General features: G+C 36.2%; 6 protein-coding genes across 7 annotated transcripts; 2 read left to right on the top strand and 4 right to left on the bottom strand.

Annotated features, from left to right (window-relative positions):
* Positions 1–345: 345 nt before the first annotated feature.
* LOC107227156 (chitin deacetylase 1) lies at positions 346–6394 on the bottom strand. The gene is made up of 9 exons (XM_015668211.2): positions 6156–6394; positions 2605–2711; positions 2399–2510; positions 2164–2291; positions 1820–2025; positions 1373–1668; positions 1035–1281; positions 766–957; positions 346–643 (listed from the first exon to the last, which is right to left on the bottom strand). The coding sequence occupies exons 1-9, from the start codon at positions 6202–6204 to the stop codon at positions 541–543; spliced, it is 1440 nt and encodes a 479-aa protein (XP_015523697.1). The 5' UTR covers positions 6205–6394; the 3' UTR covers positions 346–540.
* A 2567-nt stretch (positions 6395–8961) lies between these two features.
* On the bottom strand, positions 8962–10750 carry LOC107227125 (coiled-coil domain-containing protein 134). Its single transcript, XM_015668174.2, has 3 exons — positions 10082–10750; positions 9766–9975; positions 8962–9441 (listed from the first exon to the last, which is right to left on the bottom strand). Exons 1-3 carry the CDS (start codon positions 10230–10232, stop codon positions 9089–9091), a joined length of 714 nt encoding a protein of 237 aa, XP_015523660.1. The 5' UTR covers positions 10233–10750; the 3' UTR covers positions 8962–9088.
* Positions 10308–13009, top strand: LOC107227122 (protein YIPF6). The gene is made up of 8 exons (XM_015668171.2): positions 10308–10326; positions 10844–10916; positions 11129–11260; positions 11537–11615; positions 11870–11912; positions 12020–12151; positions 12319–12476; positions 12665–13009. The coding sequence occupies exons 2-8, from the start codon at positions 10887–10889 to the stop codon at positions 12778–12780; spliced, it is 690 nt and encodes a 229-aa protein (XP_015523657.2). The 5' UTR covers positions 10308–10326; positions 10844–10886; the 3' UTR covers positions 12781–13009.
* On the bottom strand, positions 12736–15760 carry LOC107227158 (tetratricopeptide repeat protein 8). Its single transcript, XM_015668212.2, has 9 exons — positions 15566–15760; positions 15241–15433; positions 14922–15054; positions 14695–14839; positions 14369–14617; positions 14020–14195; positions 13778–13949; positions 13463–13669; positions 12736–13299 (listed from the first exon to the last, which is right to left on the bottom strand). The coding sequence occupies exons 1-9, from the start codon at positions 15665–15667 to the stop codon at positions 13183–13185; spliced, it is 1494 nt and encodes a 497-aa protein (XP_015523698.1). The 5' UTR covers positions 15668–15760; the 3' UTR covers positions 12736–13182.
* A 387-nt stretch (positions 15761–16147) lies between these two features.
* LOC107227113 (WD repeat-containing protein on Y chromosome) lies at positions 16148–21934 on the top strand. The gene is made up of 18 exons (XM_046735943.1): positions 16148–16253; positions 16465–16558; positions 16746–16850; positions 16926–17117; positions 17183–17294; positions 17514–17650; positions 18087–18294; positions 18399–18604; positions 18689–18889; positions 18991–19235; positions 19306–19563; positions 19666–19758; positions 19981–20288; positions 20473–20713; positions 20914–21088; positions 21275–21475; positions 21561–21646; positions 21797–21934. The coding sequence occupies exons 1-18, from the start codon at positions 16219–16221 to the stop codon at positions 21870–21872; spliced, it is 2973 nt and encodes a 990-aa protein (XP_046591899.1). The 5' UTR covers positions 16148–16218; the 3' UTR covers positions 21873–21934.
* A 127-nt stretch (positions 21935–22061) lies between these two features.
* LOC107227159 (inner centromere protein A) lies at positions 22062–26740 on the bottom strand. 2 transcript variants are annotated; one of them, XM_015668213.2, is made up of 9 exons: positions 26306–26740; positions 25709–26180; positions 24560–25531; positions 24251–24424; positions 23946–24136; positions 23665–23848; positions 23386–23592; positions 23052–23196; positions 22062–22872 (listed from the first exon to the last, which is right to left on the bottom strand). In XM_015668213.2, coding segments are annotated over exons 1-9 (2541 nt in total). In that variant the 5' UTR covers positions 26308–26740; the 3' UTR covers positions 22062–22678. The 2 variants fall into 2 exon arrangements, with proteins under 2 accessions (XP_015523699.2, XP_015523700.2); XM_015668214.2 differs by having other exon boundaries at positions 26378–26740.
* Between the last annotated feature and the right edge of the window lie 221 nt (positions 26741–26961).

Raw genomic sequence — 26961 nt, 5'->3', positions numbered from 1 at the left:
TCCGAGCCTCAATTCCCGGATATTTATCGCTATTCATCCAACGATCAGCGCCAGCTTTCGCGATTATCGACGATCCACCCCCGGAATCGCGCCTAAACTTGCCGCGGCTTGCTAGTAGCGGTAAAGATTCCGGGTATCAGACGGGGTAGAAAGCACGCGCCGGCATGGGAAACGAAAGGATAAGTTCGGTCTAAACAGGCGATGACTGAGTTTAGATTTTATCTGTGGTGTTCGCTATAAGAAAATAACTTTTCAATAAGTGTTTGAAAAATTCGAACAGATTAATTATACAAGACTACATGCTTATTTAGATCGACTGGAACTTAATTCAATAAATTCGTCAACTATTAACGTACGTATTTATTATTAAGTATTTGAATGCTGATTGTTGAAAACAGGCATTCAAATTTTTGAGCACTATGCAGTGTGAAATAGTAATGGATATTTTTAAACCATCTTAAACTATTTCATTGTGCGTCACATAACCGTTATGTATTTCTTCCTCCCAGCTCACAATCCAAAATCGGATGTAGAAGAATACTATTTTCTTTCCGGATTGTAGTTGTCATTGAATAATCCAGTGCCCTCAGCATCTCCCAACCACGGATACTTATTCGGGCATTCCCTACATGTTTCTAGATACCTATAACATATCGATAATCGGTTATAATCATGAAATATTATATTAATCAGATTAAGGAAAACTGTTTCAATTAAAAATCTCAAAAATGTATTATTTCAATTGATAAACCATTATTTATTTACCTAGTTGTGGTAAAATTGGCTTCCGCAGGCTTGAAATCAAGTGCACACTTATTAGCATTATTGCACATTGGCTCTGGAACATTGTCCCGCTTCTTACATCCCCATGCGTCAAATGTATTCAAATTTTTCAATGGCGTAGGATCAGTCATCCAATTTAAGACTTGTGTGCCTGTCACAAAGTATACGTCAGGCCTGAAAATACATTCAATTCTTTTAAACGTATTCCATAGAACAACAAAATAAACCTTCAGAATCGTTTCAAGACATACAATGAGAGTGCCCAGTCGACAAACTTGTGAAGACCTTGTTCCAATTCTTTGATTTGGAACCAATTCGTGTGGAACGGCATCATGTAAGGCGCCCGATTTTGGTCATAGTAACGACTGAAATCCTCTTGGAGCCACTCGAGAACATCATCGGCATCGTGGTTGTGTAAGACGCATTGATCCAAGTACGGACAGTGCCCACCTTCGTAGCTTTCTACGTAGTGAGCATTGAGAGGCAATTCCCAAACACCTGAGATTCAAACAATGTAAATTGACTCAACGTTTTCTTCGCAGTGCTAATGATTGTTAAGAGCATTACATCTTATTAATGCATTACTTACCTGGGAAAGTTTTAGTGGGACATGTTCCAGCTTTACATTCATGAGGAATTTTGTAGTCGAGAGTATACGGCCAGATTGGTATTTTTGATGGTGAAATACCAATGCTGCTATCGTATATGAACCCAAAGTCTTCGATGACTTTGTACTGCGTGTTACGACCAGGCTTTAGATATGGTGCACGCATGCCAACCATTTCGCTGGATGTAACGTTACTGAAATATTTCAAAATCTCTCGCATACCAATCATCTCACCGACCCATTCTTCGTACCCTTTGTCCTCCAAACCTTTCTGAAGACTGTAAAGCATAAATAGTGATATAAGCCGTTCCTGAAGAAGAAATATTTTCGTACTCAAAGCAAAATATTTAAAAAGAGATCCGTGGAATTTTTAAATTAGTTGAAAAATGTAGAACGAAATTATACACCATTTAAAAATCTTCCACTTACGATATGGTTTCAACACCAATTTCGTGACCGTCATGCGCCAGGCCTTGGACCATGTTGTAATTGCAATATTCGTGTGAGATGAAGAACGTCCCCTTTATCGGGCAGTTATTAGGATTCACTCTGTCCTTCGCAAATATCTTTTGATAGTGATCAAAGTTATTGTGGTTTACTGCACCATCGAAAGTCATTACAATCATTTGGGGTGTCTGTAACATTCAACCAGTGCAGTGTTAATACTAAAATTCGAATGACTTATTGTAAAAACTTGACAACAATTTACGTAAATGGTAAATAAAAATCGCCTGATAATTTAATGTCATAACGAGCTATTCAATTAAAATTACCTCTTCACGCTGTATACCTCCAGGTATTATCGTTCCATCGCGGGAGCAGAAACAATACGGTAATTCACAATTCGCGGTGTCGCATTTTAACGCTATGTCTATAGGCGTTTCCGTTATCGGTGCAGGAGCTGTAATCACATCAAAAAAAAAAAAAGAACCGATGTACCTTGTAGTCGTTTGTAAAATTTACGATAACTTGAAATCATGTGAGTACGAATATTTCATGTGTACTTACTAACAGGAATTGGACCGCATCTTGCTTCATTTTTGAACGTGCAGAATTTGCTGATATCGTCAAAGTGCAGCCCGGAGGGACATCTGTTCAGGTACGGAAACGAATCTACGCACTGTATGAGATGAACGTTACGTGTTAGTAATATTATCACGGAAAGAAAATTGGGTTGAAACAAATTGGTGCTATAAAATTAACCACCGTCGTACCTGATAAAATCTTTTGCAGGTCGCCGGATCGGCGAAATTACCGTTTCCTTGACCTTCCGGGCAGATAAACGGTTCATCGCTGAACTTGACGCTTTTTTCAGCGCAAACTGTAGGAACAGAAATAAAGAAAATTACAAAGATGCGTGATTATTTTAATTTCCTCTGCGGTTGGAAATCAATTCTTATACAAATATGGTAACGCGATTATAGGAACAAGTTTGACCTGCTTGGCTCAAACGACCTATACTTGCGATTCCAATATGTATTTGCAATTTCACTACACCTGATTTCCTGGTAAACAAACTTTAAGTTTCTCTAACACGAATGATCGCTCGCCGGCTTTCTACGCGTAGATATGTACAATGTGTACATACACGTGCATATGTATGCATACCACGCGATATATATTCACACTAAAACAGTATTTGATTTACCACCTCAGTGACGAAATATCACAAATATTACATTTCCGTTTCGACGTACGTATACATTTATTCCAATATTAGCAAAACAATATTTTCACTTTACCCTTGAGACTGGCTCTTTTTCCAATCAAATTTGACTACCGTACAGAAAACAAGATAATTCGCTATTCGCTGAGGAACCACCATTTGTACATTATATAAATGTCAAAGCTTGAAATTTAGCAAGTCAAATCACAGGTGCTTGCTCTATCACAATTTATAGTGCGTTCCAGTGGCGACCGGTATGATGTGTGCGGTTTCTGTATTCTACAAGTATGCGTACGCCATGCGCGTGTATATGTATATCTATAAAGGAGTAACCGGCTTCGTACGATATACTGAACTTTCACGAATGATTATCATCTCATTTTATTTATCATTCTGTTGCTCTCGGACTGTCTTACAGGTATACGCATGCACGCATGCACGAGGAATGCAACATAGGTATAGTATAATTAATATATAAGATGGTCGGCGACATTGTTCGCACGAAGTTTTAATCCAAGGCTATCAGATTCGTGGCAATAACATTATATGCATAAATCGGTGATAAAACAACCTTCGCTTGTTTAATTCTTCGGTTCAGAATTCCGATATTCTCACTCGTGTTGCTAATTAGTGACATGTAAATTATCTTCATAAATACTTTTCTCGTTTCGCATAATAAGGAAGACGGTGAACTGTGACAAGAAAAAATCGGACGCATGGCCGCAATCGTGAGAATCTCAATATAAATTATTAAAAATTTCGAATTCCGATAATTGTGAGAATTAGAAAGGCTTCGGTAATTATTCGAGAATACGCTTTCGGCGAACTGTAATAAGCTTCATGTAACTGGAAAAACTATCCGTACAACTGCTCCAATCTATACCTTCAAAGTAGGTTTATGTCCCGTCGAGTGCAAGGTGAAATAAAATGACATTCATTCTCCCACGTTCACATATACGGTATAATTTGCAGCCTTGGTAATCGATCACGATCGCAATGCCGCGACGAGTTGAGTCCATATTGTTCATACATTGGATAAAGTTAAACTGAAAGTTTATCTCGCACAGATAATCAATCTTCGCATAGATTAAAACAGAGTCTCAGCGAATTATACAGATGGAAAACAAATTCGAAACGTAAATTGAGACGCGAGAAAGTTTTCACCGAGGCATCTTTCGGTTTCCCTAATAATTGTGCCTGAGCATTTCGTGCACAGGTCGTATTTTTTTATAGTTATACCGAATGCGCGGTGCTTGATCACAGTTTTAACGATGCTAACGTAACGAAATCAATTCGTAGGGCCCGCTTCGTTCCAACTTTATATAATATATCTTTTAATTTCTACTTTTTATTTCAAAGAAGCAATTAACGCTAATCGTCTCCGGTACATTCCCAAATTGTGATTAGGAATTGAAGAGAGAAATCCTGTAGATATCGATGTAGACGCGTTCTTAGAAAGTCTCATACCTACGGATCGATCGTCTAATACCTATAAAGTCTTACATACATAAGTACTCGTATGTATACGTGATCGTAAACAGATAAAACTGAAGGCTTCTCTAATGACTAGTATGAGGATGACCTTTTCCAAAATTCCGTAAATTCTTCAAATGGCCACGATATTCAGATTTTCTACGTACTGATCGTGATCCGCAAAATATATAGATAAGGATGGATTCAGTTCCAGCTACAAGTTCAACAAACCAATCCTCGTGAGCGACAGTCAAACAGATAGTACGTGTAAGGGATTCTAATTTCTTCCGGCATTTTTGTATTGGCGATGTTTGTGCGCGTTGGACGTTTCACTGTGATCCTCTGTAACGTACAGACCAAGCTATTTCCTCGAGAAGAGATACCATCATTTTGCACATCGTGTTACGGTTATAAGAAATGAATTTTTCTATACTGAAACTGATTTGTTTACAGATTCGTCTGGTTAGCCGTACAACGAATAAATTACTCAGAATATCGAAATCATATTAGGTATAGTTCGTGATGATATTGTTATACTTTGAATAATATAGTGATTTCGAATTTTTAAATGATGCGCATATATTAGTGGAAAGCGAAAGCACAAATTTACGTAAGAACGATGGGATTTTATGACATGTTTACGGTATATATCTACAGGTGCCCAGAGGCGACAATACCGTTATAACTTATACATATATACCATTGCGCGTGACTTCCATATGGGTGTTAAATGCAAGAATGTAAATAATTCTGTAGGCTTAAATTATAACAATACGATAATCACCAAAAGCTATACTACTTCCCGAACGATTACTAGACCTTCGGAGTAAAATTCGGGAAACAATATTGGTACGGTGTTGGACTCCATCTTTCGCTATTAATTAGGCATTGCACAATTTTTCAAATTGTATGCTGAATTATTTGAACACGTGCGGAATTTTAATTCTCCTGTGAAATTCGCTGCGTTTCAAAGAGTCATGCAATGGCGCACGTCCGAATTGGAAAGCGTTGACGATTTCATTCGCATTCGAGAGATTTTATAAATAAATTAATAAAGAAGTCTATTTGTTACGTGCCGTGATAATTACACAACAAACTGTGATATTTGAGTGTAACATTATGTCAGCTAAGGGTATAATGTCATGTACCGATCGATCACGATCCGATTGAACGATAAACTGCACTGCAGGAGGTGTTGCATCAATGTGAAAATCATCGCTGCATCTTGACCACGTCTCACGCGAATATATCACGATAATGGTCATCCATTATGGAACAAGTTTGCGAAGGCGTTTCAAGCCAGGTAAAATCGAAATTGAAAATTTAAAAACAACGTGCCAACGTCCCCGTTGTGATTGTAGTAATATTGAATTGTATAAATGTAAGAAAAATTTTTTTTCCACAGCGAAATATATTCCTGACAAGTAGTTAACTTTAAAGTCTACAAGCGCAACTTTCCCTCTTATCAGGGACACGCGGTATAGCACCTCGGCAATCTTGTAGTTCCAATTAAATTGTAATTACATTTCGCAAAAAATGCTCAACACTATCCGACTGCAAATTTCACCTAATTAAAATGGGGAAAACAAAAATGGTAATTATGTAATTGGAAAACTAGATGTTCACCTGTAACCAGTAATGCGGTGCATACGAGCACCGATCCTGGTAGCTTCATAACTCTTCTCGAACTTCTTCGATGATCTCTTTTCGATCGTTTAATAAACAATGACTAAAAATAGCCCCCCGGTCACTCTCCAGTAACACTTTTTTTCCCTAACTTGACAACTATCCGGAATAACAGCTCGCCCAACACTGACTGATCGGAATCGCCAGGAAAGACTCCAGAGATCCCTCTTTCACGATTTCACGGTGCACCCGTCGCCGCCTCGACGACCAACGATTGGCTGACCACTTTCTACTGTCTCTACTGCTAATGAAAGAGACAAAATTTATTGAAACCTGAACCTGCCAGGTACGCACACATATATTTCGGTCGAATATAAACCCGCATCGCAATGTCCGAATGCATGAACATCACGAACTGTTCGTTGCGTCAAAAGTACTGTAGGTTCGCAATTTTTGCAGAATTTTACTGGTACGTGTGATGCGAGTGAGTCTGCTGGTGAATGTGTCCCTCTCAAACTTACGGGAGAAATTATTAAATTTGACTGAACTCCACTTGAGAAATTCTGAAAATTTGCCTCGATTGAAACTTTGCGAAATCAAACTTGTGAGAAAAATCATACTAGTAACGATTTTTGAGAAAACATTTAGTACTTTTTAAAGTTACTCTGACATTGAGTAAACTGAACGTAACCGTTTTTCAGATAAAATCAGTATTCTATTTGGAGTCTGAAGTCAAGGTTCATCTAGTACTTATTCGTTTTATACTTGTAGAGTGCATGTGTAAGAAATTCGTAACTTTACTCACGAACGTTAAGAGGGCAAGTTCAAGGCTGAAATTGTGCCACCTTTTCCCGAATAAATGTAATGCGTACCTACATCAAGTCTGTGCAAGTGCAGACTGATATTTAAGGTAAGTAATTCGAGTCGCAGCGATTTGATGAAATTCTCACTAATAGTGAACGGTTTTTCCAAACGACTCTCGATGTTCTGGACATAACATAATACAAGCTGTGGAATTTGCCGGTTTTCAAGTCCTGTGCACACACATTTATCCACAGAACGTGTGTGTATATATATAATATTATATATATAACTTAAATTCGTGGAAGAACATCATCATAATAATATTACTTCTCTGTATTCGTCCATTATAAGTTATTGGTATAATGAGAAAAAAATCGATGATTCCTGTTTGGCAACGTATCTCCAGAAGCTGCACTGACTGGTATTGACTACCCAAAAAAAAAAAAAAAGTAAAAGTACATACGCATTCGTCCCGCAGCATCTCGAAAATACATTAAGGTCGCCGTGCTTAAAAATTGAAAGTATGTATTTTATGTATATATTATATTCGAACGCCGAGCCATTCGTGAGAGTGAATTGAATCCTTCGTTTATTTTACCGACTGTATCCACCTCGCGCAACATACTCACGCGACAAGTTTCAGACACCCGGCACTAACCTGGGATCCTTAAGAAGAAGAGAAATTTTACTCATCGAACAAAAGCGACTGTGAATGGATCGTCACGTAGCACGCGATCCCTACGTTCAATCAACTTTTTATTTTAACATTTTTTCATTGCACTGGAAAGCCGGTAATCTTTGGGATTTTCTGTATTTTACTTTCGGCATAAGTGTGTTATAATACATCGACTTTTATTTTACACTTATGTACAGCCGAGTTATAATTTACGACATGAATTTGCCACGTTCATACCATATACATACCTACGTACGTGGTTCAGAGATGTCGAGGGACCTAGACACTGGAGAAATCGGACCTGCCAGAGAAACTTGAAATTTCTGGGGCCAACTGACAATTTGATTTCCTAAATAAATTGAAGGCCAGATATTCTGGTTGCATAGAAAGCGTTCTGAGTGTGTAGCATTCCGTTCTACGTGATAAACGATAGCTACTCCCTCCATGTGGTACATACAAGCTAATTGTACGAGGTAGTAGAATTCCAATTATTCCGTATAAATGTGGAGGAACGTTTAATATTTTATGTAGTATAATTCTTTAATTTTTCTATTTCCATCTGTATAAGAATGAAATATTTAAGTTTTCACACAATCTTTGGCACAATACTACATGCTGAATATTCCATCAATTATTCATCATTCCCTTTCAATTTTCAAATGGCTCTTATTGTAACCGTTCGTACCTAATTACATTACAATAATTTATTATCCACCGTTGTTGAACTATTCTTTTGTTCGAATTGTTATGCTTACTCACTAACGCAAGTCTCATTCTCGAGCAATGACTGATACAATTCTGCTTAAGAAAATCTGATTCAGAGAGTGTATACCTATATGGCTTTGATTTTTACGTAAATCAATTAGCGAAATCTCAGTATTTTAGACACGTACATGCTTCTATGGGTATTGAATTTTTTAGAAAATTAGAAGGTAGCGTACCATTTATCAAGATTTTTTTAAGGGTAGTGCCTACTTCAACTGGTCAAAACGAAAAAATATGCATATTGAACGTTACTTTACTGTTTACGCAAATTTTGACTTCAAAAACTGTATAAAATCTGTTAATATATTAATAGAGATATGTGACAACGTAGAAAACAACCAGTAGAAATTTTTTTCCAGCACAATTTCCAACAATCGACTCATTTCAAATTTTTGAAAGCAGTCGACGCTCTTACTACAAAACATAGTAAGTCACAGAAATTGATTTTTAACTTTATCGTTATTCTAATCACCATCGTGTTCAATATGTGTATTGAAAAGTATCCTTTAAAGTATATATAATATAATCATTGTTAAATTTCACGATCGCAGAACAACAATAACACATTATATTCACATTTTATTTGCATGGAATTAAAATTTTCTGGAATAGTTTATAAATTAGGTATTTACAGGAAGTAACTCACGAAGACGTTTCTGAATATGACACTGTTTATAAATTTTTCAATTTACAACTCCATTCTCGTCATTCTAGGACCTTTTTTTCGTTTTTCTTTTTTCGACCTCTTCTTTTGCTTGTTATTCGTATCCTCATTATGGATGGATTCTCCAGCAGCGTTCGACCAATATGGATTAAAATACCCAGGCTCGCGAGTTGTTATGTTGAGCTCTTGACCAACCAAATGTATCATTGTGTTAGTCGACTTATCGAGCAAGTGTCTGGTTTGATTAGCAAAGTTCCAAGACCACTGCATCATCGTATCCCATTGCGGCTGTGTGTTTAACACCCTTTGGCTAATCTCTGGTAAGTGAAGGATTATGTCGCCAAATAGTGCTGTATTTTCCAGAATATTGGATAAAGCTGAAATTGCAGTAGGGAAAAATTCAATTAAACCAACAAATCATAACTATTGAGAATTATCAGTTCCAGCCGAACGTTATTAGATCTCTTAGAATATGTGGGGTCAAGTACCGACTGTGTATTAATATGAAACACGCTTACAACTTATAATCCAAAGTATGAGCATCAGGAATAAAATTGACTAGTAAACAGAATAACATCAGCTGATCAGTATAGGTAAGCTATGGAAATATCAAGATGCAGAGACACAGAAAAGTTTTTGTAATATTCAGTGACTACATGGCATCCGGCGTTATGTTGGAATCAAAATCATTTTTCTCGTACCATCTCGCAGATTTGCATCCTCTGGAAATGGGGTGTTACCCGGCTCAAATTCAGCGCTTTCTAAAATATCTCGGCTTGTCTGGATGACGGAGAAAACTTTTTCAGCTAATACCATGATCATTTTATACTGTCTTTCATAATTTTCCATTTTCCTTAATCCCCTAACAGCTTCTACATGTTCCTCACGCCGCCGGGCAAAGAGTCTTTTGACTATGCGATCAAAAATTCGGTCAAGGGTCAATCAATACGTATACAAGAGAAAATTTCGGTAAACATGAAATAAATTAATGTCAATAACTTTACAAACGAAGGATACAAAGTAGCTCATTCGGATCAGTTTGAACTGAATCACCGGCTGTAGATTCCCCCACGCCGATTGGTCTGGCCGGCGTCGTATTTTGCACCTGCGCCGTGCACGATGCGACAAATACAGGAAGATAAAAAGCAATCATCTTCGGTGTCTGCATATTGCAAGTGTTTTGCGTACGTTGTTTACATGCATGGGAAGCTATTTTGGAAAAACCTTCAGTACCATAAAACGAACCTGTTTGTGCTGTATCGATAAGTTCTAAAAGAACTGTTTAAAATCACGACAGGTTACACGCGTGCACGGGTATATTTCAAATACGGCCATCTTGCAATTGGCGCAATCCGCGCCACGTAACGAACACTGAAGAAAATAGGGTGTAGAGACGACGCTAGCTGGGCACGACGCTTGTGACTGAAGATTATTTAATGCCAGGCTGAACACGGTGTAAAAATAATAAATCCTGACAGAGCCCGCGGTATCTTGGTCGTATTTAGTCGTCTCGACCATGTATTTTCTTATACTATGGTCTCGACCATGCAGTAGCGCGCTCAGGCTTGAAGTAGTTACCTGAAATTAATTTCCACGTACCTAACCGAATGATAAGCGGATATCGGTTACCGACTCGCGCTCTGCCGGAATTACAGTGAACAGTGAATAATGTAGGGTATGGTTACCATGGCGAACCTTAACTATCACTTACACGTTTCGACAACGTGTTTTAATGTAAACCAGGCTTCACGTTTTTCTCTCTCTGTCTTATCTTAACAGTGAACAATGAGTGAACCGTGGAGTGAACACATCGGCAACAAATATGGCCACCATGGGGGATGCGAAACTTGACGTTCGTATAATATTTAAATAAATTCTGTTATTAGCCAAAGTGGGTTGTGTTGAATGTGAATTTTTCTGATACTATTACTCCGTAAAATGTGTTTAAGTTAGCACAATCCGTTTTCGCGGATCGCCATCATTTTATTTAGAAATGAATAAATTGATATAACAACTGGTGGTTTAATCAGTGATGTGTCATTTTCATAAAATTTTACTTTACAGATGTATGATGATACGATCTACGCTGTTGATCCACAACACGTGGAAGGAGAGATGACAGTTGGCACCAGACAAAAAGCGAATATTGGGGAACCTGACTTCAACACCCTTGACGAACCGATTAGAGACACTATTGTTAGTTGATTGGTCAATGTTTTTACTCCACTTTGCAGACCTACAGTTAAATAACTTCTCCAATTTCCCTCCTAATACTGAAGTCTTAATATCCTCAAAACATTCAACTGCTTTTCTACTTCTTTCCATAACACATCTTGAGGCGTTACAAAATCACAACATCTATTAAGCTACATCACCTTGAATAATTTTTTCAGACTCCCATGTTGTCCAAATACGTACAAACTTGATGCGTATAGAAAGTAGAAATAACTTTTAAATTTTCCTTTCTTTCAGCTCAGAGATGTTCGAGCAGTTGGAAAAAAATTCTATCATGTATTATACCCAAAGGAAAAGAAGAGTTTACTCAAAGAATGTATGTGTATTTGAACAGCTGTTAAATTACGGGCTTATTCACTAACCTTGCGCGTACGGCTAATTACAAAAATAGGTGCCGTTCCATTTCAAACAGTTTACGAGTAGCCTGTGTCTAATACAAAAAATCAGTTGTCATTGGCAACCGCCGTTGTTTCATTGTTACAAAATTACAATTACCTGTAGCGGAAGAGTTAGCAAATAAACTCGCTGGTTGAGTTTTATAATTATATTAACGTTTCTCTATGTCTTTAGGGGATCTTTGGGGACCTCTGGTACTTTGTACATTCATGGCGATGTAAGTTAGTTCCAAATCATATTCTTTCTTATTTCATATTTCAATTACTCATTTACTAAACCTAAGTGACTGCATAATTTAATAATCAACTTGATCATTTTTAACAGGGTTCTCCAAGGATCGGATGATGATGCAATCAACAAAAATGATGGTGGCCCAGAATTTGCTGAAGTATTTGTTATTGTTTGGATCGGATCTATGATCGTCACCCTTAATTCTAAATTGTTAGGAGGCAACATGTAAGTCAGTTATAATGTTCAAATAATTTAAGTCAAAAGATCAATGGGATTAATATAGTACTTATTTACTTTGTTGAACTTGCTATTCAGTAATGTTGAAAATGCCATTTTTTCAATAGCTTCTTGAATAGCATTCTTTTACTATTATCGTTCTCCTCATGTTTCAGATCATTCTTTCAAAGTGTTTGCGTTCTAGGCTATTGCCTACTACCAACAACTGTTGCTCTCATTATTTGCAGAATCATTTTGTTGGTAGAACAAACTCTTGGTTGGTTCATCCTACGGTTTATTATTACGATAATTGGATTTCTCTGGGCTACATATGGTGAGTATTTCAATTTCAGTTACCATTCTGTCATAAATTTACTGGTCGTGCAGTATTAGAGCTCGCTTGTACAGTATAAAGAAATTATCTTATGAAAAGCAAAAATTTGTTAGCCCCTGTATCAAAATAGTCTTAAAGGTCCTAAAATTTTAAAGAAACATTATTACATGTAAACTATCATGTTTCAGCTTCCATGGCATTTCTTGGGGATAGTCAGCCAGCTGGACGAAAAGCATTAGCAGTTTATCCTATTTTTTTGTTTTACTTTATCATATCGTGGTTAGTGATATCACACTCCACGTGAAAAATCTTAAACACAAAGAAGAATTGATTTTGACTTCAAGACTGTATAAAGCTGCACAAAGCCCAATAAAAGATTGACATTGAATTAACTGGCAAATTTGCTTGAAGATTAAAGCTGGTTCTGTCTTTCTCTTAATGCGGGTTAAAATCTTTCAAAGGTATGTAGCCTCTGAACCCTTTTTAACATCTGAATAATCAAACGTGATTATCAATATTCAACGTTGCATTTCCTAGGATTAAAAGTATTTTATTTTCAATGTCAAATGAAAATATGTAATATTTATTATATAAATAATAATATTAACGTGTATAACTAAGTGATAACTATTGAATAAGCATAAATCAAATGTTCCAATAAAAAAAAAGACATCAACACGAAATTCTATCTTTTTCTGCCTACTATTTAGATGTAAGAAAAATGCCTCTGTAATCTCTGGAAAAGTTCTCTGCTCTCCTGATGATTTGGATATGCTCGCAGTGCTCTTTGCACAACAATATAACTTGTTTGTAAATCTCCAACCTGTCAATTCAGTAGATCAAATGTAATATAAACTGACATTATACTGTAGCATAGTTTCTTTGGTCTCATTGATATTCAGCTACCACTCTAAATTATGAACATTTTGAGAAAAAAATCTAATACATTGCCTAGTCATCTGTTTCATTAGCCATTAAAAGCGTACCTCGTAAGCTAACTTTGCACTGTTGTAGTGTGGTTCATGTAAATAGCTGGCAAGATTTGCCGAAGCATGAAAATAAGTCCGAGCAGCTGTTACATTATTATTTCTAGATTCCAATACTCCAAGATTGTTGTAAGATAAAGCATGACTGTTATCTGCAGAAATTGCTAGTCTCAGACATTCCTGTGCCATGTGTATATCACCTACACTCTTGAAAATCCAAAGTATTAAATTGAACACATGTTGATACAAGTTTTAGATTTAAGGATATCGTACATACATATGTATGTAATATATTGCTATATTAGGCAAACTTACAATGGCCACATGAGAAATATTATACCACACGTCAGCGATGTTCTCTTCTGTTGCAAGATTGAGTGCTCTCTCAAAGCATGATATTGTATGATCATACTGCTGAGCATAGAAACAGCACAAGCCCAAATTGGTGAAGAGTTCAGCATTAAAAACTCCCATTTGTAAAAGACGCCTGTAAATCAAATATCTCAGAGAGAACTTGAAAGTAAACTGTATGAAATATAATAGTAGATTGACCTTACCTATAATAACGCAATGCCGTTTCTGGTTGATCGTTATAAAAATGATGCATGCCAATGCTTGCAATAGCTTCGATATGTGCTGCATCCTCTTGCAGTACTGATTTATAATATTTCATAGACATTTGCATGTTATTTAAACCTTCAAAAACACGAGCCATTTCGGTCAAAATAGTTACCTGTTGGCGTATTTTTTTAAATTTTTAATTTACGTCTTGGAGTACGGTTTAATATGTGTGGATGAATTATGAAATATTAGGTAGGTGTAGTTCGTTGGAAGAAAGTTTGAATTTGGTACCTGAAGCATTGGTTATTAATTTATTATCTGTGTTCGATTTTTAACATGACTTACTTCATTTGAAAAATAATCGAGACCTCCGTTGCAAATATCCAATGCAGCAAATGGCTGATCTAATCTGATATATACCCTTATCAATCTAACAATAGTTTCAATGGTTTTATGGTTCTTCAAAGCAGATCTGAACTGATGCTCTGCATCTCGAGTTAGTCCAAGAGCATAATAACATTTACCCAACTGGACTTTCCACCACCAATCTTTAAATTGGCACGCTTGAGTTGCTTGGACTGCTAAATCAAGAGCCTAAAATTTCAGTGAATCTCATCTAAATGTTTTTGAGAGTTAGCACATAAGACGCTATGATCCCATTCTCCACTTACATATCTCGCGTCGTGTTCATGATAGTAAATGTACTCAAATAAAGGTTTGGCAATACCAGGTTGAGCCGCATATTTTGATATATTTAAACGCGATAGCTGTATAAATGGTCCGTCAGGTTCTGTCAACATTGATGCTGTGCCAAGTCTGAAAATAATTAATCAGTATACAAACATATGAACAGAAAATATTACTAATTCAAACGTATGGCCTTTGTCATATGTTTGACCTAATACTGCGGCCAGTATTTGCAGTGATTGGTCTTGCTGTTTTTGATGTTCTAGCTGTTCTCAAAGCTTGTTCCATGGTTTCTGATCTTGCAGATTGAGTTGCGGGTCGAACTACACCTGTGACTGGTCTACCTTCAACAATGCAAGAACAATCGTTTGACTCAATATTTTTGATGCTATATTATTCAGTGAATACTCGTAATGTTGAACTACAGTCTCTGTGATTGATTTTAGAGAATACCGTTAAGGGTTGAGCGGTCAAAACTCTCGTTAAAATTTTTTAGTGGTATACATTAGAGGTAATGCCAGAATGTTAACCTGATTCTGTTTTTGGCCGAAAACCTTGTCCAGGTAGTGAGGTGCCTGGATTCTTAAGTGATGTCCCTGGTCGAGGCATAGCAGCAATTGTGTCATTATCTAAAATACTTTCTGCTATTCCTTCTTCTTCACCTTCGATGTCATCCACGTAAACTTGAAGCGTCAAAGCACGCATTTTGAGAATCCAGATTGCCTGCATAAAACTATTATTGTTAATATCAAATAGTTGAAGACAATGTTCATTTACTGTGTGTCATTTCTTGAAAGATATGTGGAAATTATGCAATCAAAATATAATTATTAATAGCTATTTTAAGTGACTCACCTGATCCAACGGATTCTTCTTTAACAGAGTCGAACATATAACTGCACATTCTTCGTACTTTCGTCTGCTAAATAAACTGATTGCCGAATATAAGGGATCCATTGTCCAAGAAACAATAAGAATTTTTTCCGGCTCTGTTGTGTCAGGGGAGACTAATATTGATCACTTGGTAGAGAACTATCATGACCTGTTCTGCTGGACATATGTATATTGATTATTTCTGTCCTTGACAAAGAACAAAAAACACAATGAAAAGTGGAATTGCAGCTAGCCGGAAAATTGATACGACCAATTTTGTCATATTATGATTTTTAATAATACAATAATATAATGTTGCAGTTTTTTTCCATAGTATCTTGTATATTGCATCGCAGTATGTTATGAACTTCATCATCTTACGTTTCAATAAAATAAATGAAAAGCATTCTGCATGGCAAATTGCTCACTTCTGCCCTGAAATATTTTAAATAATCTTTTTGCACCTATAAAAAATACTTTAGTACCTACTATAAGAAGTATCTTGCGGCTGATGTCTGCATGACTATTCTAAACCATGACAACAAGGGTGGAAGGAGCTGGAGGGAATTGGAGAGAAGAGGAAATAGCAAAGTTACCTTTGATTCGTTTATAATTTGATAGCATCCTGTGAATGAATGTTTCCCCAAACAATACTGACAGCAGAAACATGGTTAGTGGAGAAATTCATGAAATTGTGATGTTACTGATATATTATCGTAAAACATTAACAGTTGAGTAAAACGATTCAAGTTTCCTATGCAGGACGTGACAAATATTCACAAAGTTATTTGGGCTGATATATTCATTCCATGAAACTAGTTGTTGAATATTCAGTAAATGATTGAAAATTTTATTTTAATCCTATAAATGCACTTGTTCAGCATTCAACAACAGTTCGAAGAATTTTACAACCAACAAAACATCGAAGAGCAATGTACAGAGGAAGATTTGATAAATTTGCATGAAGCTTTCTTGGTCAGTTCCTGCTTACTCTCTATCGTTCGCCGTATTCATATAAGTACAGAAAATATTCAGTATGACATATTTTATGAACAGTTAGGGAAACAATTTCAACTCATAAAACATTGACTTTCCACCTAACGACATTATTCATTACGATTCAAAGAGTGTAGTCAATTCAAAAACCCAATTGTTTTTATAGGCAAATGAAGGACAAGAAATAAGCGAGTTGCAACTCCAAGAAGCATTCAGAACTATACTGAAAATTCATATCCCGAATGATGAATTTCGAACATTATTCAAGAAGGTTCACACTCTTTAAAGATTATGTATCATTTTTTCATTTCTATATGATTTCTGGATACTTTTTGATTTTCATTAGATAAACTTGAGAAGAAATGGGTACACAACATGGGATGAATTTATAACTTATTTGCTGTTAGAGTTTCAACAAACAGATACAACCCTGCAGCGGCAAACACTGGAACCCCCTTTAACCGGTGAACCAGAGATACAAAGAACCCATCATCGTAGTGCGGTCTGCAGAATTGTGTTCTGTCCAGAAGTTCGCCCAGTGAGTGTCACCATAAGCTTATCAGTGATTCATTTTTAGAATATTTGGGTTCTCTCAATTTTTAGGATCGAACCTGGGATTTCCTGCAAGGTTGTTATTTAACAGCAAGTAGAGATGGTGTTATTAATTATTGGTCTTTGGATCTTGAATATGAGCGAAGCGTTCAATCAACAAATCGTAAGAATCTTTTTCGCCATGTTTCCTGATTTTTCTTATCATTTCACTTATTTTGTTCAAGAGATTTTAGCACACAAAGAAACCTAATTTTAATAGAAACTCCTAATTTAGACAATTATAGCCAATATTTCCAAAACATTTTTTTTTGACGCAGATATATCTTAATACATTTTTTGGGAGTGAGTATTGAATTGTAGAGCGCTAACTTTGAACTTTCAGCATATTTGAAAGTTTGTTCTACAACTATAACTGATATGATTGTACTACCCGATATTCAAATATTATGTACAAGTTCTTCGGAGCGTGACCTGCGGTTTTATGATACCATGGCAAGGAAATTTGATCTGAGAGTAATGGTACGTGTACACTTTCATTTTAACAAACATTCAAATTCTGGTACCATCAGGGCGCTCCAGTAGAGTAATATGTGTAGTAAAATTAGCATTTGTCGATATTGATTCCGAAAAATATACTGAATTTCGATTGTGCATTATTTCTGTACAGATATCAAGCTTAGAAAATGCAGTGGTATGCATGAGCTATTACTTTAGTCCCAATATTAAAGAAAACTCACACATTGTTTTGGGTGATATGGGAGGAACTGTCAAAGTGATGTCGTTTAGTTCTTTGCAGAAGGGACCTTTTAAACATGCTCCACGACATGATTTAATTCATCTTCGTTACGAAGCTGTGGCTAGAGTTAGCTTTGAAAACAACTGATTGAATTTCTTACACTGAAGTTAATTCAATACAGCTATTTCACGTTACTGTTAGTGATTTTTCAAATAATAGGGCGAACTCCAAGGCATGAAAGTTACAGAATTTAAAAACATTCACGCTGATTGGGTACGACAAGTAGGATATTATGGAAATCTGCGAGCATTCGTATCTTGCGGTATCTGCTCAGATCGTTCAGTTTTTCTCAGCGATGCAACTGGTACTAGGATGCAATACATATTCAATGTAGCAAAGGGAGTTTCATGCTTCGATTTCTGTGAAGGTTTGTCAAATTTACTTTAGCTCAATTTAGTACACAGGGAAATACTGGTTCGTGTTGCAATGCTTACTCCCAATTTGTAATTAATATTGAATCTACCCCTACAGAAGGCCATATTCTAGTGACGGGTGGCCCTGATTGTACAGTTCGTGTATGGAATCCGTTTGTGCCTAATAAACCTAACTGTATTCTCCAAGGACATCATGCTACTATTTGTACACTAATAACGCACAATGGTGGAAAACGGATATACTCTTTGGCCAAGGATAAATGTATCAAAGTATGGGATGTCGCAGCTCAAGCTTGTATGCAGGTTGAATATTCCGTATAGAGTTCACATTGGTATAATAAAAAAAAGTAGTGGTATCCATAAAAATTCAAATGAATTCTCAAACAGACTTACAACGGTCTACCAAGTGAACTTGGCGAACATACTCCAATGTCTGTCGTGTATAATTCGATAACGCAAAAACTGATAATAGCCAGTATGAAAATGATCATACTGACATGCGAACACGTGATAAATGCGGAAATATCTGACGGATATACGCACACGAAACCTGTCAGCTGCGTGCTTTATAACACCTTATATAAAGTTGTAAATATTAATGAATGTCCTAATAAGTCACAAAACAATTACATACAGTAAAAATTATAAAATTGGTCCACAATGTTACCTCTTTGTTAAACATTCATCAGGTTGTTACAACAGGCTTGGATTCTTGCTTCATCGTTTGGAATCCTTGGATAGGACGCCGCCTGTATCTTTGCAAAAATGCCCACTATAAGTTAGTGTATGGCGAACGAGTCCCCATTGAAATAACTGCTGCCAGTTTTGATACGTCGGAGCAGTTCCTCCTCACTGGTGCTAGAGATGGGACAATAAAAATGTGGATTTTTCATTCAGGAAACTGTATACGAAACATGAGCATTGAACCCCAGTGGTATGTTTTATAAACCATACTCTCTATATTAATTTCTGTGATTTATAATTGTTTCTTCTATTTACACTAGTGAAATAACAAGCATTACCTGGTTATCGAACCGAATTCTTTGTACCGGTTGGAATCGCCACATTACCGAATTTGCAGACACCGAAGCTGGCGTGCATAAAAAGAATTGGGAAACCCGACACACGGATGACGTACTTTGTACTGCTGCAAATTACCCTCAAGCCCTAGCGACTGCATCATATAACGGCGAACTGATACTTTGGCGATTAGAGACTGGGCAGCCTTACAGAAGATATCGTGTTAACAATCCTACGGGAAGTTGAGTGATTGATAAAATCTACTTGTTCTTACAGCTTATTAAAAATTCTTTGATTGTTAATAAAGTTGAAACACTAATGATGTTTCATCTATTGTAACATAGGTATGCTATATCATACAAGAAAGAAACAAAGGAGAGATTAGAAATACCAATGAAGAGACTCAAATCAAACGTAAAGACCTTATTGTTGAAATCGTAAGGCTTGTTCCACAATTTAAAACTCGTATACATCTAAATTGTAACAAGAAATAATTTCCTTTCCAAGAAAAAGCTTACGCAAATTTCAAATTTGCATTATATAGTGCACCAAACAGGAATTAAATGCCTATTTTCAAATTGCACTCCATTTGTACCACATCTAGTTCAACAGGGAACAGAGATTATATTCAAATCCTAATACTAGATATTTATTTTTAGAGACGCAAACCTGAATGACGATACAGAAAATAATCCAGTATATACTTCCGACGATGAAGTATCTAAACATCAAAAGTCCGCATTGAGTTTTACAAGGATAGTCGGTGTATATGCTATGATTTTTCTCAATGTACGACCAGTTGCCCCCGATGTTGGCTCTTTATTGCTATCGTTAGAGAACGGGATGATCCAAGTGTGGACTCATCACCCTGCAGCTGGATATTTAACTAGTTTTTCTGCTATTCACATGTTGGGTGATTATGTGATGTCATTAGCAACAGATCCCGAAAATCAATATTTGATTACAGGTTTGATATAGTAATCGAAAATGTAATGAAATCAATCAATATTTGATATAATTATGGTTTCAATTTCCAATCGATCATCTCTTGTAACTGTGAAGTTTGAGAAACACTATATGAAGAAGATGAATCACAGTAAATTAACCCTGGTAACGAAACATTATTGATTAAACAGATAATATTTTCCTAGGACATACTGCTGGATACATAAAGGTTTGGTTGCTCTCGAACTATGTTTTACCACATCCTCCTGAGGTGTCTATAGCACTATTAAAACCGAAGTTTCCGTTCTTATGGAAAGATCGGATTGACGGACGTGCAAAAAGGGCTGTTCGAAATCAACCGCAGCCACTTTTACTTTCGTCCGTTCGTGCTCACTGTAAAACAATTAATTCTCTGCAATACATCCCAGAAGCAAGGCTGATTATTAGGTAAGGTTTAGTGGTGCTAATTATCGTATTCTCAATCGCTGTCTGTAGTAAAATTTACTTTGTCAATCACTCGATATACAAGACTAATAAAATTAATTTGAAAATAGAATATGAATTGTTCTAAACTCAATCTTGTGTATGTGTATGTACGTAAAGAGGCACATTAAGAAAACATGTACTTGTAATTAAATTTTTTGCAGTGGCAGTTCTGATCATACCGTTAGATTGTGGACATTGAATGGCCGTTACATTTCAACTTTGGGTACATTCAGGCCATGGTCCACGTTACTCCCTAACACTTGGGTGGAAAAATATTTTGGTTCATACAGATTGCCACCTGATATCAAAGGTGTCGGAAGTTTTACTACAATGAAGGTAAAATTGTGAGAGATGGGAAATTCAATAATATTTAACGATCTAGGGTATGATATTCGGGCTTCCCTTGAACGGAAAGGTATTTCAGTCTGACTGATGTTCGAACCAATAAAAATTGGTTGAAAGGCGAATTGTTTGGATAAATGAATATAATGAGCCATACATTATCGTACCATTTTTGTTAAGGTTTTAAATGGAGGTCAGATTCCACAGAAAACAGAAGGTAAGGCCGAAGAGGCTGAAATGCTGAAGGAGGTACCGGAACACGAGAGATACATGTTGTATGGCACAAGATTATCATCTCCTAAACTTGGGCATTATTACAAATTACCTGCCCGTTCTAATGCATATGGTGCACCGCCAATTCTGGATAGTTCACTAGCTTATGTAAGTATTACTTGAAGAAAGCGTGATATACAAATGTTGTACAGACATGTATGTAATACATCGACGTAATTCCGTTTATATTCAGATTCCCGTATATACACATCTAGTAACTCATGAATTACAGCCAATAATGATACCTCCAGTACCACAACTAATACAGAAATCGGTACCGTAAGTATTTGGTATGAATTTTTTAAACATAAAATAAAGAAAAGAAACAGATAATTGATATCTTATATGCTAGTAATAATAATAATAATGAAAATAGCATCGAAATTGATAAAGAGATATGTACTAATTATTATTATTCTTTTCTAACAGAACTCTGCATTCAAAAATCAAAGCAAAAGGTGTATCGAACCCTACAAAAGAAACTCAATCAAAAAGTTCACATTAAGTATGGTTCTGTAGAGAATATTATTGGAGATACTAAAATGAACGTCATTTTGATTGTATTCATAATTTCATCATACATGAGGTACCATATGGAGTTTTCCCAAATTAACACCTAAATTAATTATTGTCAATGTCTACTAATGAATAAAATAGAGCATGTTCCTATTTTGGTTTATCTATTTCATTATTGATTTCAATGTATTAATAGAAAAAATTAATATCTCAGTTTATTAAAAAATAAATGGCAGTTCAGTAATGCAGCTAAAAATTTTGAAAGTAATTTTCAGTGCAATACGGAATTAACGAATTCGTACACGTGCTGATAGATTATACGAATTAAAAAGTGACACATCACATGATATCAAATATTTTACTTCAGTAAGAAAATAATTAAAATATGTCACTATACCAAGTAATTATTTGCAATTCAAACTCTGACTACGTCGGTTCACTAACTGGCGAATTAAAGTCTAGTGTTTGACACTGATGAAAGAGTGGCTTTACGTTTGTTACATTGATAAATCATGACTTTGCCACTTTTTATTCATCTTTATACAAAGTATCATCTGAGCTTTAAAATTTTTATTATCAAATTAGATTATACTACTTGGTAGGTACATCGTATTCTATACTTTGAGCTCATCGATTTCCAAAGCAGTTTACATCATCCAGTGGATACTACATGTTCCAACTGAATACAAAGCAAAATTTGACTCATTTTTATCATTAGTATTAATATGTACGTCTAAATAATATAAAAGTAAAACTACTCCATTTGAATGATTGACGTCCATGTCAGCAAAACGATTATTCTCTATACATAATAGAATATCGTGGCGGTGTCTTCCAGACCGCACTAGATGTGCGTATTAGTCGTTTCTTGTCAATGCCTTGGAATATTTCTGTGAGATCCGGTGTACATTGTCTACTGCCAAAATACCCATATATTTCCCTAATTGGAATGTACTTTTGTAAGGCCAGCTGACCCCTGCGAACTTGGGCTGGAAACGACAATAATCGGAGTTAATTCATTAATCCAGATAATTTTCGAAGTTACAAAAAAATGAAATGCATAAATTACGGTTTGACGACAATACTTTGAATAATGTCAGACCTTGCAAAATGCGTCATGAAGTTATGAATTTTAATCAAAGGTATTTTTTTTTTTTTTTATACCCACCATTAGCCCAAGTAGGTACGGCATGCTTAGGCGCTTCCTCGTTATCTGTAGTATCATCATCTTCATCAGGTTCACTTTCTATTTTGTATGCAGCTGGACCTTGAGCTTGCGTTGGTACATTGTAAGTATTGTTATGTTGTTTCCCCTGTTAATTTTGATTCCAAGTAAGTACTAGTATCCACTTCACAGAAGTAAAACACAATATTGCTTTGATTTTTAGAACAAATATTAACAGTTTTCACTCTGTAGTTAACTTACTGTGCAGTTTAAATGTTTTAATGTGAGTGAACTTTTAGCAATGCTTCAATTTAGATTGTATGAAGATATTACTCACTTTTGCTTGATATTGAGCCTTGATTTTTGCAGCCTCAGCTACTGCTTGTTGCTGAGCCTTTGCTTCAGCCAGACGACGTAGATGTTGTTTTTCAGCAGCTTCCTGTTCTTTCCGTTTCTGCTCAGCTAATTGCCGCTCCATTTCTTCCTGCTCTTGTAATCGCTGCAACCGTATTTGTTCTTCTTGTTTACGCCTTTCTTCTTTTTCCTTTAAATATTTACACTAATAATTATGAATTATTGTTACTATTATTGATTCTTGGATTGTCAATATGCAAACCTGTGCCCGTTGAAGCTGCAAAATTCGCTTTTTTTCAGCTTCCTCACGTATCTTTTCTTGCATTTGCAGCGCAATTTTAGCCTTCTCTTCCCGTTCTTTTTCAGCCTTCATTCGTTTTTCCAGATCAAGTTTTTCTTTAGCTTCTCTAGCCATCTTATTCTTTAACTCCTTCTCTTCCCTTTTTCTGTGAAAGTTATTAAAGGGAAGGTAGGATGACTAACTCTAGCATTTTAATGGACAGTATTATAATTGGGAAAACAGATAATATTAAAGGCTATTACCTTTTTTTTTCTTCAGCTTGAATTTTCAGTGCCTCCTCCTTTTTCCGTCTTGCGTCTTCGTCATGTACTTTTCTTCTTTTTTCTTCAAATTTCTCTGCCAAACTCAATTTCTGAGCTCGTTTATTTGATTGAAGGAACGAGTCTACGTTCATAATGATATTTGTGCGAGATGCCGACATGGCTTTTGGGTACTGTAATGGATTTATTGCTATTACGGTTAGTTGAGAAATAGTTTTTAGTCGAGAAAACTGATAGGAAAACATCTTATGGTAGAGAAAATATAGGAAGTAAAAGAAAATTCTTACATTGGAAAAAGGCTGTACGCTCAATGGTGTGGGAGGCATGCGATTAAGAGATGTGGGAATTTGTAGACGACTTTTTCCAACTGGAGTTACTCTTTGTAGCTGCTTTTGCATCAGTTTCTCATTGAGTGTTAACATTGTACTGCCTTTTGTTGTTGTGTTGTTCGCATTTTCATTCTATAAATTCAACAAAATTTTATTTGCAGTGCTAATACAGAAAGTATGAATATGAGTGAACATACCTTTTGAAAGTGCTAATGGCAATATTTTTCGAATTTCAATAACGCTAAGTATACAGACGTTTCTGCTTACCTCTTTGCTGTCATCGACATCTTTTACCCTTTTAGCCAATGAAATCCTCTTTGCTTTGGCCAAAGATTTGCGCGCTAATTTTTGAGCAAGACTCTGAACAGACTGCGGAGGTTGAACGGTATTTCCTGAAGCTGCAGCAGCTGCCATTGCTCGAGTCTTCGTTCTTGTTAATCTAGTCGGAGCATCTACCTCTACAGGTTTGGGACTGTTAAAAACAACTTGCTCAAAAGCTTGGACTCGTTTTCTCACAGAATCCGTAGCATAAGGACTAAACAATGCATTTGATTTTAGAGTATTCTTCGTTGTTTGATCTACTTTAGAGCGATACCCTTGCTGCAAAATACCCCTAGTAACAGTTTTGACTTCCGGAGTACAGCCAACTTCATCCTCATCATCCTCCAGTCTGTCTTGATGAGCAGTGGCTTGAGTTTTTGCCTTGTTCAACAAACTGTCCAGTACAACAGTTACATTCATGTTGGATTGTTGATTAGCTTTTGACGGATACGGTAATTCTCGTGACTTTGACGATTCACGAGATTTTCGATCCAGGGTGACTGTAACGTCGATAATCTTAGTCGAATTATGAATTGGTGCAGGTTTACCAATAGCATCTTCATAAATCGACGACTCTAAAGTATCATCGATGTCTGATTTTTCCAAAGTTTCGTTAATAAGATTAGCCTTTTTAGCTGCAGGTTCTCCACTATGAGCCCTAAAAGTCTTGGATTCGACTGATAAATTTGGAGATGGAGACCTCTCCTGAGTACGTTTACGTTTGCTGTTTGAAACTCGTTCTTCAGGTTCTGAATTTTTGTGAGCATTTTCAAGTTTCAAAACAAATGTACTGTCTTTCATTTCTGACGTCGCCCTTTGGCCATGTTTCTTCTTCTGAATGGATGTTTTTCTAGCTTTGGATTGCCTAAGCGGTAGATAATCTTCATTCTCTGAACTACTTGAAGCTTTCACATTGTCCTAAAAATTTGATGTCATATGATTATCAATACTTAACAATAGTTTGTAGTAAATACTAGCTCAGGTGAAAATTTGGAAACAACTGTATATTCTTTGCAACTGACTGTTTTTTCATAAAAACTTCTTTGATAGCTAGTTTACTGGCTTGTAGAATATTGAGAAAAATATTATGCAGACCTCTTGACATTGTGGTTCAGATTCATCTTCAGCTTCAGGTCTTCTTAGTTTAGTATTAAGAGCTAAAGACTGTTGCTGCTTTATGCTCCTTGAAGCTTGTCTAGATGCCGTTCTTCTCGATCTACGAGTAGACGTTTTACCATCTTCGTCATCAGTTTCTGCTGGTTCAATTGGTGCAGAGATGATGCTGGTCGTCCGAGTGACTTCAAATGTAACAGCTTCATCCTCGTGAATTGTTTCGATTCGTTGTGCTGGATGCTTGCGATTAACTTTTGGAGTTTTCGGCAGTAATGGACCATTGTTTGAGTCTGGAACTTGGGATACCAAACGACGCAAAAATGTCAGGTTTTCATGGAGTGAATCTTCGATTTCCTTTTCATTAGCTTTACCAAATTCGCTTAAATCGACCAGTTGTTGTTGAAGGAAATTGAACACCTTTTCCTTCGTCCAGCCCTCCATTATTTTGTAGATCCTGGAAGGAATAGAAAATCGTTAATGAGCACCAGTTTCTACGACTTAAAAATAGAATTTCTTTCATAGATCTAAAGCTCGGTATTTATGTGCCTAAGTTTATATGTATAGATTTAATTTACGTACATAATATTCACGTGAAACGGAAAGCTTTTGGAAATTAAGACGTAGGTCTTTAATATAACTGTTTTTTTGCACCTGTGTATTTACTGCCAAAATTAGCTTTGTTCCTCTGGCACAGAGCAAGTATATTAAGTGCTTTCCATAAATTATTAGATGGGTTTGAGGAACAGTTCGTTCAACTCCTGTTAATGATATCCTAAACGTAAGCTGGCTCAAAATCATGAAGCCATGCAGCGCGGTATTTACTCAATGGAATCTCATCAAAACGTTCAATCGAGATCGAGACTGCAACTACTCGTAGTGAAAATGAAACTAAAGCTTCAACGTCGGCTTTAAATCATTAATAGCGATAAATTATTAGAATCCCCTACAAATTCAAAATAATATCACCACTTAAAAGAGGCTACGAACGTCAACACTTCACTGGCATCCCGATCCTGTTGGCAGTTTCACACAAAATAACGTCTCTTTCGTTTAAATTTTACCAGCTAGCGCCATCTGTGACAGACTGCACTTATTTTCTTTTCTACTACCCACTGATATGTGTATATATATATCAGTGCTCCTACCACTTAGATAAGGTTCTCAACCTGTTCTCAACCGTAAGTAAGCGCTATAACGTACTTTTACACTTTCATATGCATAGATATATTCATCAG

This window comes from Neodiprion lecontei, chromosome 3 (genome assembly GCF_021901455.1).
Source record: "Neodiprion lecontei isolate iyNeoLeco1 chromosome 3, iyNeoLeco1.1, whole genome shotgun sequence".
NCBI classification, from domain to species: Eukaryota; Metazoa; Arthropoda; class Insecta; order Hymenoptera; family Diprionidae; genus Neodiprion; species Neodiprion lecontei.
The sequence above is the reverse complement of the archived record's forward strand: the minus strand, read 5'-3'. Positions and strand labels throughout refer to the sequence as shown.

Coding starts and splice junctions, on each gene's coding strand:
- LOC107227156 (XM_015668211.2), bottom strand. CDS start 6,204: ATGAAGCTACCAGGATCGGTGCTCGTATGCACCGCATTACTGGTTACA. Junction 1,669..1,819: donor ATTGGTGTTGAAACCATATC/GTAAGTGGAAGA, acceptor TATGCTTTACAG/TCTTCAGAAAGGTTTGGAGG. Junction 1,282..1,372: donor TCCCACTAAAACTTTCCCAG/GTAAGTAATGCA, acceptor TTTGAATCTCAG/GTGTTTGGGAATTGCCTCTC.
- LOC107227125 (XM_015668174.2), bottom strand. CDS start 10,232: ATGCAGACACCGAAGATGATTGCTTTTTATCTTCCTGTATTTGTCGCA. Junction 9,976..10,081: donor TGATCCGAATGAGCTACTTT/GTATCCTTCGTT, acceptor TTGATCGCATAG/TCAAAAGACTCTTTGCCCGG. Junction 9,442..9,765: donor GGATGCAAATCTGCGAGATG/GTACGAGAAAAA, acceptor CTGCAATTTCAG/CTTTATCCAATATTCTGGAA.
- LOC107227122 (XM_015668171.2), top strand. CDS start 10,887: ATGGCCACCATGGGGGATGCGAAACTTGAC. Junction 11,913..12,019: donor CTTTGTACATTCATGGCGAT/GTAAGTTAGTTC, acceptor CATTTTTAACAG/GGTTCTCCAAGGATCGGATG. Junction 12,152..12,318: donor AAATTGTTAGGAGGCAACAT/GTAAGTCAGTTA, acceptor CTCATGTTTCAG/ATCATTCTTTCAAAGTGTTT.
- LOC107227158 (XM_015668212.2), bottom strand. CDS start 15,667: ATGGATCCCTTATATTCGGCAATCAGTTTATTTAGCAGACGAAAGTAC. Junction 13,950..14,019: donor ACGGCATTGCGTTATTATAG/GTAAGGTCAATC, acceptor TTTGATTTACAG/GCGTCTTTTACAAATGGGAG. Junction 13,300..13,462: donor GTGCAAAGTTAGCTTACGAG/GTACGCTTTTAA, acceptor CTGAATTGACAG/GTTGGAGATTTACAAACAAG.
- LOC107227113 (XM_046735943.1), top strand. CDS start 16,219: ATGTTTCCCCAAACAATACTGACAGCAGAAACATG. Junction 18,295..18,398: donor ATGCTTCGATTTCTGTGAAG/GTTTGTCAAATT, acceptor CTACCCCTACAG/AAGGCCATATTCTAGTGACG. Junction 21,089..21,274: donor GAAGTTTTACTACAATGAAG/GTAAAATTGTGA, acceptor ATTTTTGTTAAG/GTTTTAAATGGAGGTCAGAT.
- LOC107227159 (XM_015668213.2), bottom strand. Junction 24,425..24,559: donor ATGTCGATGACAGCAAAGAG/GTAAGCAGAAAC, acceptor TTGAATTTATAG/AATGAAAATGCGAACAACAC. Junction 24,137..24,250: donor GCGTACAGCCTTTTTCCAAT/GTAAGAATTTTC, acceptor AATCCATTACAG/TACCCAAAAGCCATGTCGGC.